General features: G+C 34.0%; 1 protein-coding gene across 2 annotated transcripts in view; it reads right to left on the minus strand.

Moving 5' to 3' along the window:
* LOC140743586 (peptide transporter family 1) overlaps nt 1–20408 on the minus strand; it is a 67359-nt gene that overhangs the window by 18901 nt on the left and 28050 nt on the right. For both annotated transcript variants that reach the window (XM_073074986.1, XM_073074987.1), the window contains exons 3-6: nt 7317–7458; nt 6625–6711; nt 3843–4117; nt 1704–1786 (exon numbers count right to left, since the gene is read on the minus strand). In XM_073074986.1, the coding sequence (XP_072931087.1) occupies nt 1704–1786; nt 3843–4117; nt 6625–6711; nt 7317–7458 (587 nt within the window). The remainder of the gene's footprint in view (nt 1–1703; nt 1787–3842; nt 4118–6624; nt 6712–7316; nt 7459–20408) is intronic.

The raw sequence follows: 20408 nt of genomic DNA on the forward strand, positions 1-20408 counted from the left end.
GTTTAAAAAAGTTAGATGGTGTGCAAGCCAAAGCCTTAAGGATCATTTCAGGTGCAATGAAATCTAGCCCAATCAATGCGTTACAAATTGAGTGTGGAGATCCCCCTCTACACTTAAGACGACAATATCTGTCCGATAGATTTTTAGGTCGGTGTCTCCAAATTTATAATCATCCAGTTTTAACAAAAATCTGTCAAATTTATGAATTAAAAAATTCTCCATATTGGACACATAAATCTCCACCCTGCCTTCTTCGAAGCTTTGAGAAATTTAATAGTATTAAAGCTCCTACATCCGCTGACACTATGCTACCGCTGTTTAACAATAGTTACGATTCTTTATTAATGTCTCCTAAAATCTGCGAGTTTTCCTTATCGAAAAATGATGTTCAATGTAATGTTAAATTTAATTCAATTATAAATAATAAATGGCAAGGCTGGCATCATATTTATTGCGATGCTTCTAAACAATCTAAATCTGGTTGTGTGGGTGTAGGTTTGTATCATTCCCAGTACAATATTGTACAAAAAATTAAACTTCCACCTGAAACCTCTGTGTTTACAGGTGAATGTTATGGCATCTTCAAAGCAGTTGAATATATATTAACAATGAAATTAGGAAAAACTTTAATATTTACTGATTCTCAGAGTGCTTTGCAGACTGTCACGAAATTCCCATTTAAATACAAAGCTCAGTTGTCAATAATCTTGGATATTAGAAATAAACTCCATACATGTCTATTAAATGAATTTGATGTAGTTTTTATATGGTTACCAAGTCACTCCGGGATTGAAGGAAATGAAAAGTCCCATCAATTGGCAAATGATGCAGTGGAGTGTGGTGACGTTTTTCCTTTTAAAAATTACGCCCAAGACCTAATATCCCTTGCTAAAGATTATTTATACGACTCATGGAGTGAACACTGGACATCGAGTTCCCAAAAAAAGGGGAAATATTATCATCAATTACAGCCAACAATCCCTGTCAAGCCTTGGTTTTATAAACTAAAGCTTGATAAATCTGCTACTTCTATTCTTATACGTATGCGCCTGGGGCACGTCTGTACTAAAGAACATCTTTTGAAATTGGGCATTGTTGATACTTCCGAATGTGTTTGTAAAAGTGGAACTCATAATCTAAATCATATATTTTTTTCCTGTCCTTTACACGATTCCTCCGCCCTTTACCAAAATCTATCTTGTCTTACGAATGTATCATTTCCACTATGTATACCATATTTATTGTCTACCCTTGATCCTGATATATATAAAATCTTAGCATTATTTATTATGAAAAATGATATTAAAATTTAATATTTATATACCTACCTTTAATTATTATATCTTTATCTGTATGTAAATTTATATTCAACCTACTGTACTGATCCTTCCTTTTCCAAATTTCATCCGTTTTTTATTTTTCTAATCCTCGTTTCCCCGTTTTTACGTGTCATTGGCTGAGCGTCCATGCGCCAAAGCCACAAAAGAAAAAAAAAAAAAATACTAGATAATGTCCACACAAAAATTAATGTATAGGGCGAGGAAGTGGCTCTATAATTATAATAGAAAAAATATTAACTGAAACATGAATGAAACGAAATCAAATATCTTTATTTGCTTGAAATTTTAGTACGAAATCAGCCGCACTGCCTGAGTGAGAGAAATAAAGTGTAGGCTATGTATGTTATTTAAAGGAGTACTTACGCTAATGCAAGTGAAGACTCTGCCTAATACGTTTCCAGCGGGATTTTTTATGATGTACAGCCTTTTGCCCGCCACGAAGAATACTGAAAAAATCATATTATATGTAATTGACGTATAAGTGTTCAAATATTTATACATAACATAAACCATCAATCATTCATCCAATTATCGACATTTAAAGCTCAACTGAATGTTTCTATCGTCAGCTTAGAGTGATAGAGGTTTGTACTGTATATGAGTCTACGATGGCTAAGTGATAGTTGAAAGACCTCAGATGGAATTTAGATTATTTTTAAACATTAATTCTTGTAAGTTATACTGACGATATTTTCTTTCGTCGTTTTTAATATGCAAATAATTTCCAAAAAATTGAGATGCGTAATTGGCGCTCGAACCCCAGACGCCTACGTAAAACGTATTAACATGATCATCGTCAAGATTTCGTATCAATATCGTTTAGGAAGGTGGTAGAACCCTTTGTCGTTTGACTTCGGTGGCGCCACCGCCACACCTATTTCTGCCTCATAACAGCAGTTAACGCTGCTGTGTTCTGGTTTGAAGGGTGTGGTAAGGGAGACTTAGTTTTTCGAAGCATTCCAGCTTAGTCCTCAGGGGTAGCGGCGCCGACTTCAGTTAGGAATATCCAATCCTATTTGGGGTTGATTACAGATGTTCATGGGCGGCAGTAGCCACTTACCATCAGGTGGACTGCATGCTCGTCTGCTACTCTTATTATTATAAAAAAACCAGTAGGCACTCTAGAAAAAGTATTTAGGGGAAAAAAACAATCTATTTATTAGTCAATGTTAAATATAGAATAAGGCAGTGATAGCCTAGTGGTTAAGAAACTTGGCCTCTCGTTCGAGGGGTCCAACGTTCAAATCCCAGGCACCTCTGATTTTTCAAAGTTATGTGCGTATTAGAAATCAATTATCACTTGCTAAACGGTGAAGGAAAACATCGTGAGGAAACCTGCATACCTGAGAGATTTATAAAAAAAAAAAAAAAACTTAAAGGTATGTAAAGTCTACCAATACGCACTTGGCCAGCGCGGTGGACTATGGCCTTATCCTTCTCATTATGAGAGGAGACCCGTGCCCAGCAGTGGGACAATAATGGGTTGCTGATGATGATGAAATATAGAAGGATATAAATTATTTGCATTAACACCAATCAAATGTTTATGAGTACCTAAGTATAACTGATATTTCTACCAGATCAAAGCATTTTGTGTGTGCGGCACATTGTGTTTTGGTACTCGTACGATAGACTTGTCATAACAATTTCTCTAATGGCTAAGAATAAAATAGCGTACGTGCGTACCGTAAAGATATCGCCGATGGTCTGGTGTTGAATATTTATAGCTGCTACTGACAATAACGACAAATAGAGAAAGTATAAACCCTTTGAGCAGTTATCACTACATCCCACTCATAAACGGATTGATATTATAAAAACTATACCATAATTGCTACTACGTACATACATTTCTTTATATTTTACCGTGCTTTTTAGTTTTAAACTACTTTTCTTCAAGGCTCGGGAATGAAGTTAAAATAAGTTTAATACTGACAATGAGGTATATGTACCTATATTTTTTGAAAATTAATTACATATGAAGGTCGGATTACGAGGACAAGTTTAATGCTTCCTATTCATTCGGATATGAACACCAGTATAGATATTTTTATCACTAACTTACGTCTTCAAGGATATTAAGAGTATGACTAATTAAAACTTGATACTAAATATAATTATTCCTGTTAATAACGAGCAAGTAGGTACCTAAGACTTTTACGTCATACCAGAAGTGTTCGTGTTTTTTGAAGAATTTGGTGAAGCAGACACTCTTATCCAGCCTTTCTATTTGTCCTCGTTTACAAACATAAAGAAATAAATTACATATGTCAAGATTAAATAAAAACTTGAATCCCGCTTCATACTGACATCCTCTCGCATTAATTAATATTAGACTCGTATATTTTTGAAAAACGTAGGTACGTTAAACCGTTTGGTAATTGATAAATGAATAGTAAATAAATGATACTTCTCTTACTCAAGTAAACACTGAACAGCTGAAAAAATACACCTATAGGTTTTACTCCGACATACACAACACAACTATATAAATATACTTACAAATAGAGACGACCATAAGTATTCCAGGTACTCCAAAAGCTAAGGAATAGCAATCATTTTCTCCAAAGCATTTGACATCGGCCCTCAAGATGGGGGTGAGGAAGGTGGAGATGAGACTTCCAGCGTTGATGGCGAAGTAGAAGAGTGAGAAGAAGTAGCCGAGGTACCTCTCTTGCTCTGGTAACTTGAACTGGTCTCCACCGAACGCGGAGACGCACGGCTTTATACCTCCCGTCCCAAAGGCTATGAGAAGGAGAGCCACGATGGTAAATTCTCTGAAAATTAACGTGTTATTGTTTATAGGATAAAAGTAGCAATTGAGCATGCAGTCCACCTAAGTGGCTATCGCCGCCCGTAAGCATTTGTAATCAACCCCAGATAAGATTAAAGGCTTCAGTCAAATCAATGTAGGTACAGATGTTTGAACTTTTAATAATGAACGGTTAATAATACAAAATATCTTTAAATACACTGATGTATAGCGGCAACGTATCTAAGATGGGCTCCCGTAGAACCCCTCTAATCCCCGTAATGCACCTGTTCTACAGGGAAAAGTATATTTATTACCTTAGTAAAATGGTTTCAGATCCAGCTAAGAAGAAGCACCACAATAAACAGTTTTCAATTTACATACCACTTTCATTTCTTGAGTTCACAAGTTATTTATCTTTTTTATCAATTACTTGTTATATGGCTATTGATTTACCTGTAGTTATAAAAGGTTAATAGTTTTGTTTATTATAAAAGGACAGAGTCGCCATTGCCGAACTCCTTGGCCCGTAACCATACATATGCATGCAAAACGAGTGTTGCACAATAATCGTAACTTTGACTAAGTACTAACTGCATACTCCAAACATATGACTTGTGTTAAAAGATAAATAAATTATAACCTATATAAAAGATAATTGTTTTCGATTCAATTCATTTATTTATTGCAGGATAAGGTGAAATACATTATATATGGAATACATTAGTTTTGTGCTCCTATCCTAACCCAAAGGGTATGCAAATATGTCATAGGTAATAATTCTAATTAAAATTAAATTAAAATAATAATATTAAACTAGAAAAGGATACAATAATAAAATTAATAGAAAATCATCATATTAAATTAATAATTAAACAACAAAATAGCATGTCTCATGTCTGATGAGTGTACTACGTCACAATGGTGGATTATGGTCTTAAGTTGTTTTCAATTGAACTAAGTATTTGTGTTCTCTAAGTAATAATATGAATGCGAATGTGAGTTAGAGTTGTGTTTATTTGTTTGTTTGCTACACTTTCCGACTTAACTACATGACTACTGTACTGATCCTTCCTTTTCCATATTTCATCCGGTATTTTATTTTTTTCTAATCCTCTCGTTTCCCCGTTTTTATGTGTCATTGGCTGAGCGTCCCTACGCCAAAGCCACAAAAAGGAAAAAAAAACTATACGATCGATTGTCATAATTTTTGTGTACATGTTCAGAAAATCGCGAGCGGAGCCGAGGGTAAAAGATAGTAAAAACGTAAATATAAGTGTTTAATTCTTGTATGCGTATCTTGACAAAGGGTAATCTTTAAAACGAATGGACCGATATGATTAGTACTTTACAAATTTTAAGAGGAGTTGGATAAGCTACTTCTTACCCTAAAATATTTAAATAAAGCATATCGGACGAAGTTTTATAAGCTTAAAGACCTTTAAGACGTCCATCATCATGTGGTTATCTTTTGAATTTCTTTTAAATAATAAATTGAACTGAAATTGAATTGAATAATTGAAACAGCTCCTTTTTACACGGTTCACTGCCATTATGTAGATACGAATATTCATATTTTAATGCATTAATTTAGATACACGTGTATGGTAATGTTCTTAATACGTGTGACATGGTTTTTTCATAGTTATGTAGGTGTTTACTGTGTATTACTCATGTTATACCTATAATTAAAGAAACGGTATTACGCATACACGGACTAAGATTATTCTCTAAAATTAATTGAACGTATAGATGGATTACAAGACAGTTTAATTTGTAGAAGAATTGTTACAGTGATATATAAAGTATATTTTAACCAGATTTTAAGGGGAGGAAGGTGAGAACTTTAGGGGCGTATAGAGGTTGCGTCGTTCAAATCTAAGTTTAATACGATTTGGTAACGAATTTGATATTACAAAATAATAAAGTTGCCAACATGCTATGTGCATGTTGGCAACATGCATGTTGCTAACATATTTTATGGACATTATATTATATGTGATAGATTTCTGTGTAGAATAGCACAATTTTTCTTGGTGAGTAAAGGAAATTGAGAAATGAGACTTAAGAAATCTTAGTAAGGAAAGTAAAGGTTATTATGGTATAACGGTAATTGTAATTGTTGATGAGTAGATAACTAAGTATTTTTTTCTTTTTATTCCATCCGTTTCCACGACAAAGATTTGAACGTTCTTTTCTAAGACATTTCAAGGCAAAAAATGAAAATAGAAATAGGTATTATGTTATAATTATGTCAGAACCAGCTGTCCGTTGACATTAGGTCTTTCTCCTTATGCTTATTCTTGTAGGAGACATCGCCATTACGGGAGATGACGTCTATCCACAAGATGTCGACTGAATATTTGCAAAAATATTTTTTACAGCGTATGTGTGTATGTACCGATGTACGAGTAGGTCTCATTCTATGGTACACCCTACGGCCAACGGCTTGACAGATCTTAATATATGAAGAATCGTTCGTGTAGATTGTGGAGTGATATAAGTAGGTATACTTACGATAGGTTTACTTACAATTGTGGCAAGTTGACTGGTGGCATGGCTGTCACTGATATCAGTACACTCCCAGTCGCATACACCAGTGACAGGTACAGTATTGTTCTGAAAATATAATGTGTATTTGTTTTTATGTAAATAATGAAGGAAGCCCCAGCCCACCTGCTGAGTTTTCACTTCCACCCATGGCACATTCTAATTGACTTAAGATCGATAATAGATTTTTCGCCTTTTAACAAATAATAACGTCTCATTAGTTTTTTTGTTTTGTTACAATTGTTCACATGTCAATTTGAAGGTGGGTAGATGTACAAAATCACCAATCAAAAACCAAAGTTGTATTTTAATGTCACTTCGACAGTCATCGTCTTGCGCTTGGTGAGATCATACGGATGCTCCGTATGTGTCCCTAGCTGTTTTCCACATTGAATAGCCCTTTTAACGCGTGTGCTTTGTGAAGTGCATAGTGACTACTCTTCAAGAAAATCAATCCATGCCTTTGGTTAAGACAGCGCCGTGCGCATCACCCCAAGGACGTTTCGAGTTTCGCATTGGAAGGCAAGGTCAGTCGTTTTATCAATTTTGACAAATCATTCATACCTTTTACGATTCATCATCATAAATTCCTATACACAACCATCGTCCACGTCCATGACTGCCGAGCAGTTTAACTACGAAGGATATAAGCTTCAAAATTATAAGTAAGTTACCTGAATCGGCCGAGCCATCCGTCAGCGATCATGGCGCCTAACACGGGGAAGAAGTAGGCGAACATGGTGAACACGTGGTAGATGACCGTCGCACCATTGTCGCTGTACCCCAGCTTGTCTCTGAGGTACAGCGAGAGGATCGCTAGAACAAAGCAATAGTTGATATATAAGATATGTTTAAAGTAAATACTCGGTAGATGTTATCGGTGTTTTTTGTGTATTTTCGAAAGTAAAAGTAGAAGAAATAAGTTACTCATTATAACATCAGGTAACTGTCATTCAAAATCCTGTCTAAATCTGGATAGATTTAGACAGGATTTTGGCTGATACTAACTGACGACTGGATAGTCGTTTCGGAAAATGCCGGAACAAACAGATATACAGACGGACAGTTTTTTTATATGAGTAAGTTTTTAATAAACGCATATGTAAATGACATGCGTTTAGTAAAAGTAGTTATTTTTGCATTAAAGACATTTGGCTTTCTCTTTATTTGAACGAAAAAGTTGGTGTCTACTTAGATGAGTATGTGATACCTACTCTATTTAAGTAAAGATCTACTATAATAAAAATGAAAGAAAATAAGAAAGGCAATAAAATCATAGACACCTAATTAACACGAATGACGCAACCAACTTTAATATTGACCCAGAGGAAATCAAAGCGCGCATAAACAGTGAAATGGAATTTTAATGTTGCATATGAAATAGGAAACTCACATGCAATGCAATTCTCTTAATGGATTGCATGTCTAAAACAATTTAAAATTAAATTTTCTTAGGAAATAGTCATTGTTTGTTTCATAATTGAAGTCGTCAAGTGTATCTGTCTTTAATGGCGTATTACTGCCTACTGTGACAATTGTTTAAATTATTCTTAGTGTTTATAACTTCTACGTTACACTTATTACAATTTTATAAAACCAAAAGTGTCCCAAAAATTGAATTTATCCTTAAAAATCGCGCGGAGGTGTTCCTTTTGTAAATAATATAATATGGCGTAGACACAGCAAACTTTTGGTTACTAACGAAGTGAAGATACAACGGCATCAAAATGGCGAATATCGTGTTAGATAATTGGAGAACAATTTAAAAATTGGGAAATTTCGAATAATTTATACGAACTTTCATTACATTACGAGGCCTTAATTACACTAAACTCCCCGGGTCTTTATAAAACTTATTAACTTGTGAGATAATAGACTACATTTATTACAAACTACCTATACCCGTAAAGACAGTATAAGCAATTAATAAATCAATCAGTTATATACAGATTGTACTAAAATATCGTGTTACCACCCAAAATCATGACCAGTTATATAAGAGAAGCATATCAATTTATCAATGCCTACGTAGTATGTTAGAAAAACAAAATAATTTTCCCGCGCGGCATCGAGTGGAAGTGACAGCCGATACGATATGTCAATTATCCACCGTAAACAGGTGCGCAGAAATATTGTTTCAAAAGCCAATCTGTAGTGAAAATTATGAAATTAAAGTCAATAGCCGCTACCCTTATTTCGGTGGAAAATATTTTCATTAAGCCAATGATGGTTTTAATTCATGTTGCAAAATGGGGTGCGATTTATAGCGGAACGAAAATCGGCTAATAAATTGTTAAATTCGTGTGCCTCATTTTTATTGTGGGTTTATTTTCACAATTGCCTGCGTACATTTTATTAAACTGTTTTAATACCATCTTTTCGTGGCGAACTTTGTGCGTTTGGACTGAGATTCATGATAAATCTAAGTAGGTATGTCTATTATATTCATAGTACCTATATTTAGTTTTTTTTTATATGTAACCTAACGATAAGGCGGACGGGCTACCTGATGGAAAGCAGTCACCGTCGCCTATGGACATTTGCAACACCAGAGGAGTCGCCAATGCATCGCCGGCTTTGAAGGAGAAAATATAAGGGAAATAGATCGATGATGATGATTAGCTCCAAAAGACTCGAGACTTTTGAGTCGTATAAATGAACTTTGGTGATAAAGAACAAGACTCGATTAATTTAAATGGGGCCAAATACCTCTTAGAGAAATACTAGAAACTAGAGTAGAGAGTACTTGAAAACGTCTTAATAAGTTTTAGAGTGTAACAAAAGACGTCAAGTATTTTTGTGTGCTTGAGACCTTTTCACTGTTTTTATACCTTATTTTTAATGATTAGATTTTTAAGATTCAAGTTGTTGCTAATCTTTTTTTTTTTATATGTAACCTAACGATAAGGCGGACGGGCTACCTGATGGAAAGCAGTCACCGTCGCCTATGGACATTTGCAACACCAGAGGAGTCGCCAATGCATCGCCGGCTTTGAAGGAGAGCTCTTTTTACACCCCTCTTGAAGAGCCCCATGTCATAGTCCTGAGGGAATACCTCAGGAGGAAGTTCATTCCACATTTTGCACGTACGCGGCAAAAATGAACGATTAAACCGAACCGTGGAGGACCGCCACGGGTCCAGTTGATGTGGATGGAACTTCATCCTTCGGCGAGTGGTGCGATGAAGGAAAGGCGACGTAGGCACCAGATCAAACAGTTCCTCAGAACACTCACCATTGTAAAGTCGGTAGAACACGCAGAGGGAACATATGTCCCTCCGCAGGCTTAAGGGTTCTAACCGATCAGAGATCAGAAATCTTGGGTTTGACTTGAATTTAGGGTATGCAGTCAATCTGATGGTAAGTGCCTACTGCGTTCCGTGAACATCTGTAATCAGCCCCATCCCCATTGCTACCTGAGGTCGTCGCTGATGCGCTTCTTACCCTGACCACTAAGCTGGAATGCCTTGGAAAAGTATTCTTCCTTCAAACTTCGAACCTGAACATCAGCAAAGATTACTCACTCCTAACAAGAAAATGTAACAATTGAAATTGTCACTGTCTTCGTGTTTTTACACCACGTAACTGCGCATTTTGCCATTGTTTCGCGTAAATTACACCATGACAGTCGGAGACGTAATGGGAAAACATTGTGCCATTTTACATTAAACCGATGACACATAGTCAGCCATTTAATGGCTTCCTTCAATTACAAGGCGGTGAGATATCTATACTTATCTACGTTTAATACATACCTAGTAGAAATAGGTAATATATCGTTGATTTTGATTACCTTCTTATTAGTGTATTTGTACGTTAATTTAATCACAAGTGTTGTTAAAATAAAGAATCAAAGACAAGTAAACATTTATAAAGAAAGACACCTGTAGGTATATTTACGAACTAATCAGTGGTGTTAATACTCGTAACAACGGCTTGAACATTAGCTAGCATTATCATTACTTAAACAATAGCCCATTATAGGTGCTTATGACGGATTTTGTTGTAATCCTTGATATTTATGTCATATCATCGGTACTTCGCTCACCATGTAACGTAATGAGTTCTCATGAAATATCTGTAATTGGTACTTTTATGTGACGAAAGTATCCAACGTGATACATTTCTATTTTTAGGTGCATCTATAATAAGTAATTACAAAATTTTATCTCACGTTGCACCTAGATGCGATCTACCCCTTTCAATTCATTAAGTTAAGATGCTTATGATTTACCCTTTACTCGAAACCAAACATACTGTTACGCTGATAATAAAAATAATAACATTACTTACACGTTCATTTCTAGACAAATAATTACTTGCCAACGCCCCAAGGTAGTAATTAATTAATTAATTCATTCCATTCTCCAGATTATCAAAGATGTTTGCCATAGTCACCTCGATGGGCGAACACTTTTACTACATACAACATACGTTTTCAAACCTATCTAGATAAAATATACTCGTACATAAGTATCCTTGTATGATCTGGCAAACGCTACAAAGTGTTAACTTTATAATTATTACAGAATAAATGCATGTGTGGATAACCATACGTACATACTTATCATCATCAACCCATTACTGTCCCACTGCTGGGCACGGGTCTCCTCTCAGAATGAGAAGGATAAGGCCATAGTCCACCGCGCTGGCCAAGTGCGTATTGGTAGACTTCACATACCTTTAAGATTTTTTTTTTTATAAATCTCTCAGATATGCAGGTTTCCTCACGATGTTTTCCTTCACCGTTTAAGCAAGTGATAATTAATTTCTAATACGCACATAAATTTGAAAATCAGAGGTGCGTGCCTGGGATTTGAACCACGGACCCCTCGATCGAGAGGCCGCGTACATACTTATACATTATTAAAATTTTTGAATACATATTTAAAGTTTATACCACAGACCTATATCTTAATACAAAAACAGGTTTGTGGTTTATACATAAACAGCAACATTTCGACATGTAGTGAATTCTAGCCTTTAGTTGTGTTACATAATAAAATACACGTATCTTATCGATTTATACACGTTTAATGTAATTATAGTAAGTATGACATTCTAAGACTATATTAATAACCTACATACTCTTTTAAATGCGTTTCAGTTATGTTTAAAATAACATACTCGTAGCTAATAATAAGCTTATCGGTCTAGACACTGCGTCAGCTGATATTGATTTTTCCTCCCCCATCCCTTTTCATCGAGATTAGCCTCAACATCCCTTTAAATAAAAATTCGTGCCAAGTATCAAACTGAGGACTAAGTTTCAATGAGACGTTTAAAATATATTGTATTTTTTATATAGCTTTCTATCCAGTGAAGCAGAACTATAGTAGCGCTATCTGCTATATGGCAGATAGAAAATTAATTTGCGGTGAAGATTATATTGTTAATAAATAAACTACCAAGGGTACCATGGCGTATTATTCCAGAAAAAGCCCTGGAATAGACTGGTAAACTTGGTAATTATTCAAACTTTACTCATAAGCTCATGGTAGCCTTGTTAGAGTAATCTTCGATTTCTTTTTATAATACTAGCAGAACCCGCGGCTTTACCTGCGTAAAAAAATATGATATGACATACAAATAACTGTAATCGTAAATTTGTACCTTTAACAATTTTAACGATAAAGTAGCATTAATATTTAATTAATAAAAGCTTTTTTAATACGCTTTTATTAGCTTCAGACGTATGTATGTTGGTATGTTGGTATGTTAGTATGTTAGTATGTAACGGAATCTTTGAACATGATTTTAACCCCCTTCAAAACGTCGGATTAACTTGAAATTTGGCATACTTATTAAGGACCGATGACAATTCAATATTTTAAACATTCTGACCCGTTATCCTTACTAGGATAATCAGGATCAGCGATTTTTGTTTTCCTGAGACCCGGAAGGTCTGCGTTAAGACCAATAAAGGAATCTACCAGGCGCGCCGATCACCTAACCTAACCTGACCTGACCTGACCTGACCTGACCTGACCTTGACCTGACCTGACCTGACCTGACCTTGACCTGACCTGACCTTGACCTGACCTGACCTGATCTGACCTGACCTGACCTGACCTGACCTGACCTGACTTGACCTGACCTGACCTGACCTCAACTTCGACGCGTCCGTTGTTAATAGCATCATGAAGCGGTGTCTCATCATCCTTATTCAACATCTGCACCTTCCTTTAACAAGATTTCCACTATTTCATTGTTCCCATTTCTTGCTGCCAAATGTAAAGGCATATATGATTTCAGCTCATCGTCATAGTCACAACTTATATTATTAACTCGAGCTGTAAAATTAATTAAACTACTAACAGTTTTAAAATCTCTGCAGGCAGCAGCAACACAAAGAGAAGAAATTTTAGAATTATTTTTGATATTAACATCATCATGCTGTAATATTAAATCGATGATTGGACGACGTCCTTTTGAAATGGCTAGATGTAAAGCAGTTGACCGTTTTTCTCTTGAGTATTGCCATCAGCGCCTGTTTTTAAAAGATGCTCTATCATCCTTTTTCCGTGATTACTTTTATCCAAGATAGAGGACCTGGGATATGGTATAAATTATGAAAGAAAGCAGTTAGCATTGGCAATTCGGATGTCATTCAACAACTCCTCTGGGATTTTCACGTTAACAATAAAAATAAACACCAATGCAAAACACCAATGCAAAACACCACTTCATACAGCTGCGTTAAACAAAGACCCAATATTCATTTTTGCACTGCTAAGCAAAGGTGCTGATGCTGATTCGAAAGATAAACTTGATAATACGCTACGTAATAATCGTTAAAATAATCGCTAAATAATCACTAAAAAATGAAAAATAAATAATAGTTAAAAAAAAAACTAAAAAATACGCTTTTATAAAAAAATCGACCAAAAAATGAAAAATAAATAATAGTTTAAAAAAACAAAAAAAATACACTTTTTATAGAAAATCCAACTAAAAAATAGAAAATAATGTTTTTAAAATTTGAATTAAGAATAGTGTAAATAAGATAAAAATATTTTTTATTGTAAAAAAAGCGTGGGGTGCTTTTTAAGATATTATCAAAATGATAATCCTTCTACTCAATATCTATCAATAAAATATTTATAACTATTGACACCATGCACCCCACGCTTTTTTTACAATAAAAAATATTTTTATCTTATTTACACTATTCTTAATTCAAATTTTAAAAACATTATTTTCTATTTTTTAGTTGGATTTTCTATAAAAAGTGTATTTTTTTAGTTTTTTTAAACTATTATTTATTTTTCATTTTTTGGTCGAATTTTTTATAAAAGCGTATTTTTTAGTTTTTTTTTTAACTATTATTTATTTTCGTCACTGTGTACCTAAATTGGTCAAGCGTTCTTCAGAAACATACCTACACTAAAATTCTAATTAGTGGACTGTAATGAAACTTTCTTTAAAATATAAGTTTCATGTAAGATACAATAATTATTATTTACACTATTCCATAGGAACCGTCCATGTTATATGGGGCCTTACATACAGTGGTTCTTTCCAGGGTCGCTGGCTGGGCGGTTAGAGCTCCCATGCTTGCCGCCCGCAACTCCAGAAGTCCCCCTTTAGTCTCGTACGACAGGCAGGGGATACTGTAGCCCTGTTCTAGTTCAACCCTTATTTTACCAACTAAAGGGTTGATTTTCCAAAAATGGTGAAATAAGTATTTAATCATTTTTAATCCAAAACCCAAATACCGATTTTTATACCGTTTACATCAAAATTGGGAGACTTACATACAAACTTACCACCCTTATTTAACGCACATAAGGTTTGATTTTCCAAAAACGGTAGAACTAAAGTTCCATTATATCTAACCAGTAAAGCAATGGCTAACTTTCATAGTGCTGGCTTTCAAAATGGCAAAATTTAAAATAAGCTGTCAACCCCTATTTAACCACCTTTAGGGTTGATTTTGAAAAAACCCTTAGATTCGATTTTTATTACTTTAAATCAGAAAGCTAAATACCAATTTTCATCCAGTTTGCTTTAAAACTGACGGACTTTCATATTAACTTTCAACCCCCATTTAACCTCCTTAATGGTGGAATATCAAAAAATCCGTTCTTAGTGCGCATCTACATTATAAAATGAAGTTATATTTCAAATTTCATGATTCTAGCTTCAGTAGTTTAGTCAAAACCTTGATTAATACGTTTTGAACGTGAGTATCTTTTCGCTTTTATATATATAGATACATTAAATATCTATTAGTTCAGGGCGTTTTTGTTGGTCCATATATGAAAATCTAGAAGCACGAAGTGCATCAGTCAAATTCGAGTCTTCCAACTGAACGCACGCAGTATGTGTATACTGCATGAAATATTTCAGTGTGTTTTCCGCTTATCATAACTTTTTAACCGACTTCAAAAAGGATATTTAGTATTCGACCGCTATGTATGTATGTTAGGGTGGTCGTTAAAAAATATTTTTTTTGAGACGTCCCTAATAAATCCTTCCTTTTGACGAAAATTGACGGGAGATTTTTTTTTGGCTTAAACAAAAAGAACACGTGCCGCCGACCGACTTTTAGGTAATTTTGGTTTGGTTTGTCATTTTGGTTTGGAAGAATTAAAATTCATGTAGTAAAAAAATTCTTTTTCGTGCCATTATCTCTTCTTTATTTTAGATGTTTTGGGGCGCAGGTTCACAATTCATTAGTTGATTACTTAGTAATTACACTGTCCGTAAATTACCGCTTTGTCTAATATGATCTATGTAATTGGATGTTTCTAAATATATCTGTATAATTGTGTACTCCAATTATATAGATCGTATAAGGACTATAAGGCATGGAAATGATCAAACCAGACGATAGTTATACCAATTATTCCAATTAGGAACTGCTCTACCGCAGCGAGGGTGGCTTAAGATCGACTTACACATATTAGGTATTGCAAATGGTTGCAAATATTTGAGGTTTGAACTTCTTATTAAAGGAGTTTAATTTTTAGTATAGGTACCTACATAAGCATAATACAGGTAGATAAATGCATATAAATAAGTATATGCAAATGCAGTGCTTGGGTGCACTGCATTTGCACCATATCAAAGATTGTTTAAGAAGGCAACGGCACATCTTATATTACAATAATTTACTTGTAATACGAGTATATGGCTAGAAAGAAAAACATCATAAGTGAACATTATTATGTGTGTGAGTTTTAAAATTATGTAAAAAAGAAAATAAGTATGTGAATTCTGCTAATTTTCGCTTAGCCTATTCTCATTTCGAGACATGCTCAGCATTGGGGCAAAAAAATGATATTGTCACACTTATAATAATAATGACCCGTGTGGTTGAGCGGTGAACACACCGGTCTGACGCGTAAAGGGTTCCGGGTTCGAACGGCCAGACAGACATCTGAATGATGAATTTGGATATCTGTACCCTTACCATGAGATTTTACGTTTTGACAAATATGACTGTTTTGGTATTTGTTTATGTATTTGCCCATAAGATTGTATAAGAACTATAGTGTCAGTAACGTAACTTTAAATGTCTAAATTGACAAAATGGCGCTTTATGTTTGTCTCTCTTTTTTGCGAAGATGTGACAGAGACATTAAATTCATCGTCACTTGAGCACTTACTTATTGTTACGTTTACTCAGTGGTGCGCTTCCGACAGCTCATGTTTTGAAAACTCGTGCTAAGGGTACTGTTCTGGGTGTGTGTGTGTGTCAATGACCTCCACGACACAGAAAATCTTAGTGTAAGCCTGCGAGTGTAGTAAGCATACATTTATATAATAATAGAAATACGCTTGTATTTCGCTTATCTTCGCCGTTGCTACTGCGTGAGCAGATAGCCTTATTCGTAGAGCCTTTTGAAGGACTTTCGAGGGCGCTCATTATCTGCTACCTATCGAGAATCGTCTGCAAATTGAAGGGGATTAAATTAGATAAACAAGGTTGCTCTTATTATAGGAGCAACATTTCATTTTCAATTTTCTGTCTGAAATGTTATATTTAGACAAATAAAATAAATTTTATTTGTTCAGCGAGATCTGTTTTTATGACAAATATAATATCTTATATATAAAATTCTCGTGTCACCATGTAAGTTACCGTACACCTCTTAAAACGACTTTACCGATTTTCACCAAATTTTATATGCATATTCAATAGGTCTGAGAATCGGCTACTATCTATTTTTCATACCCGTAAGTGATAAGGGCTGTTCACCCTTAACATTTTTTTATTTATATGGCAACACAACGTTTGCCGGGTCTGCTAGTGACAAATATAATTCACATGATAACAAGCTGTTACTATCACCTGGGGGTGAAATATGGGCTGACAGTTTTTTTGAAATTTTAATTTTGAACTACGAAATTTTGTATTTGGATTTCAGTATACAAAAATGACCTTTCAATCTTTTAATATCGAATATTTATGTCCTACTTAACACAATTATCCTTGGGCTATATACCACCACGCTGTTCCAATACATATTGGCATAAGTCAATAAAAATAGAACAATTTCGAATTTGAAAAGTTTAAGCCTTAACGTGGACTTTAGAGCTGAAACTTTTAAGGAAAAGTAGACATTTCTTTGATTTTCTTTTTTACTTTCAAAGGGAAAATCAAATGCACTCAGCATCTATTTGCCATTTTCAAACGGATTTTACGGACTTTTAGGCACTTGCTTCATAGCAAACTATATAATAATAGTTGTATAATATTAATATTCTATTTTTTATAGGATTGAGATAGCTTATGACCGTGACATTTATTAAATGGTAAGTGATCAACTCCAAAAGTAGTTTGGAACGCCTAAATTAATCTTAATAGGCAGAAAATTTATTGGATAATAATAAGGTTATATACAATATTTGAAACAATAAAATTAAATACTAATTAAACAAAAAAAAAACAAATTATATACTAATAGAAACTTATTATTTAATATATTATATTAAATTTATTTAATATTTTTAGTTTTTTTTTATATATATTATTTCTGTTCTAGTTTTTTTATATATATTATCTTAATTATTTAATACACTATTATTGTAGAGCAGCGATCGGAAGCCTTTATGACAATGAGATACCATATTTTGGGGACAAAAAGCGTCAATTATTGTAAACCATTTTTTTTCTTAGAGTAATATTTGATTTTGATTAATTTTGTGTTTAAAGCGACATCAGCGAAGAAGTTAGTATTATTTTAGGTCGGTACATAAATCTAGGGGATGATGCTGTCCGCATGAAGGAGGGTCACGGTCACCGGCTACCGGCCCCTGGCTTAGAGATTGGTTATGATATAGGTATCGTGTTTTCTCGCTTCTATTACCGTTGGCGATACATTCATCTTAAGTAATTAATGAATAAATCTGAAACTACAATGGTTCATGTGCCAGTGTTACGAATAAAAGGTATGTAGCTTAACAAAGACTTCTTAAGAATCTAATCTAAATACATATAACTTAAAGGTGACTTACTGACATAGTAATCTATCAACGCACAGCCCAAACCACTGGACGGATCGGGCTGAAATTTGGCAGGCAGGTAGATGTTATGACGTAGGCATCCGCTAAGAAAGGATTTTGATCAATTCTACCCCCAAGGGGATAAAATAGGGGATGAAAATATTACTTCGTAACGCGAGCGAAGCCGCGGGCAAAAGCTCGTGACTTATATGGGTACCAGTGGTTAAAAATAAAGACTTAACTATGTAACTTAACGAGAACAACGCGGGAACGCTTTATGTGCCGGTAGTCGATACTCGTAGATGCGACTATATAACATAACAAGAACCAAGTTGGAATGCCTAATGATTCAGTGTATCTTTTTATTGTTCTTTAGTTTTACAACAATAGTAATAAAAAAAAGTTTGGAAAATCCAAAAGTGCACGCCTCATAATCTCATTTTTTTTTTACAATGAAATTGATTATTTGTAAAAGTGTATATTATATAAATATACAAATATACAAATACACTCGTTCTCATGTGCCAAGTTCTTGTACTGTCTCAAGATCTTTCACGGTGTCACTACTGTTGAATTGAGTGGTAATTTAAATTAAAAATTTAAATAATAAATGGAGTAAAGGAGATCCAGGTGACAAGTATAGTGTAGTATAAAGAAGCAACATGTGAATTTAAAATCGTTTTGTTTAAAAAATTCAAAATTTTAGAGGCTCTTTATGAGAAAGCTGTTAAATGCTCAATAACAATCGACTCAAATGAAAACAATTTGTAATCACACCCACCTCCACCCTCATTCCACCACTACAAATCTATCGAAAGTTTTAATCTAGGTAATTAATTAACAAATTAAGAGCAGAGCACGAATATGTATCAACAATTCACCGGAAATAACTCTTTTTCACTATTCTTCTCTCGTCCTTGTAAACATGTTTATATAAATAAATAAAAACATATAATAAACCAATAAACCATAAACCAATATAAATGAAATGAAAAATATCTTCACAACGTACTATTAAAAATATTAAAATGTAGAAATAGAAAAACACATCAATAGTCAATGTAACTTTACAGTGTCTTGTAAAAAAGTACCATTTATAGATATCAGATGGAGTTATATTCACGAGGTTACAACTTAAGATTTTACATTTGACTTTTTTTTTTAATTTTTTATTATTTCTTTTTCTATTCAATAAACAAATAAAAAAATGATTTTAAAGAAGTTTAGCAATTTTTTTTTGATTGTTGTTGTATTGGTTTTTTATAAATAATAACTTAATGACAGTGAATTAAACGCTCAATATGACTAAGAAATTATTTCGTGTGTTACTTTAGATAATTAAAAAAAAATATTCCGATACGATCATTTTTTCGACCAATTTTGATGCCACATAAACCCGTCCATACACGGACGTCCAGAAAAGATTATGTTTAATATTATTAATTACTATGTTAAACAAAAAAAATGTTATTAAAATATATTTTATGTGCCTGATAATTTATTTGACTTGATATTAGTGCACTCAAATTAACCTATAAGTGCAATATAAATAACAAAAAATCAATTTCAGTTTCGAGAAAACTGCTTTTTTTGAAATGTCGAGAGTAGAGCACAACCTCAACGCTTCGCTTATGAGGCGTGCAATATACACTTTTTGGTGTTGTTTTTTTTCCTGTGTTGAAATTATCTGAATGAAGTTTTCTGTCTTACTTTCTTAATATGCTATTTTTCAAACGGGCCTTCAAAAAATATGTATTTTCTTCAAAATTTTCCTTTTCCTTTAATTTGTCACATAACATTACTTTCCAGAATTTGATCCTTGTAAGCGACACTATCATATAGTGGAATAATATAGAGGATGTATTTTTTGTCAAAATGAACTCGTTCGATTCCCGGCTAGGAAAAAAAAAATAGAAACTAATGATGCAGCTTTAGTTTTTATCAAAGTCGGCCTCGTAACTCTTTTCAGCATTTTTCGCTAATCCTTATAGTTTCGGATTTGACCCTGAAGGCCTATTTGAAAAATTCACCCAGTATATAAAGACATGAGTACATAATTTCACAAAACTAAATTATAATACATTTGTTTTCGCTCACTTAAAGTAAGAGCGTCAGTGATACATTTTAGTTCGTTCGCTTAAATAAAAATCGTTGGCGATACAACAAGCGCCTTAATCCCCTAACGGTCATCCTGAGCCAAATGGACGGTGCGACCTAAAATACTATTAGCGTGACTCTCTAATGCTAATCATTAATTCTATTCCATTGAATCATTGGGAACCAGATTATGCTGCAGCTGAATCCGCCACGATG

This window comes from Epargyreus clarus, unplaced genomic scaffold, assembly GCF_041222505.1.
Source record: "Epargyreus clarus isolate Ecla_fem2 unplaced genomic scaffold, WU_Ecla_fem_2.2 ptg000007l, whole genome shotgun sequence".
In the NCBI taxonomy this organism is placed as follows: Eukaryota; Metazoa; Arthropoda; class Insecta; order Lepidoptera; family Hesperiidae; genus Epargyreus; species Epargyreus clarus.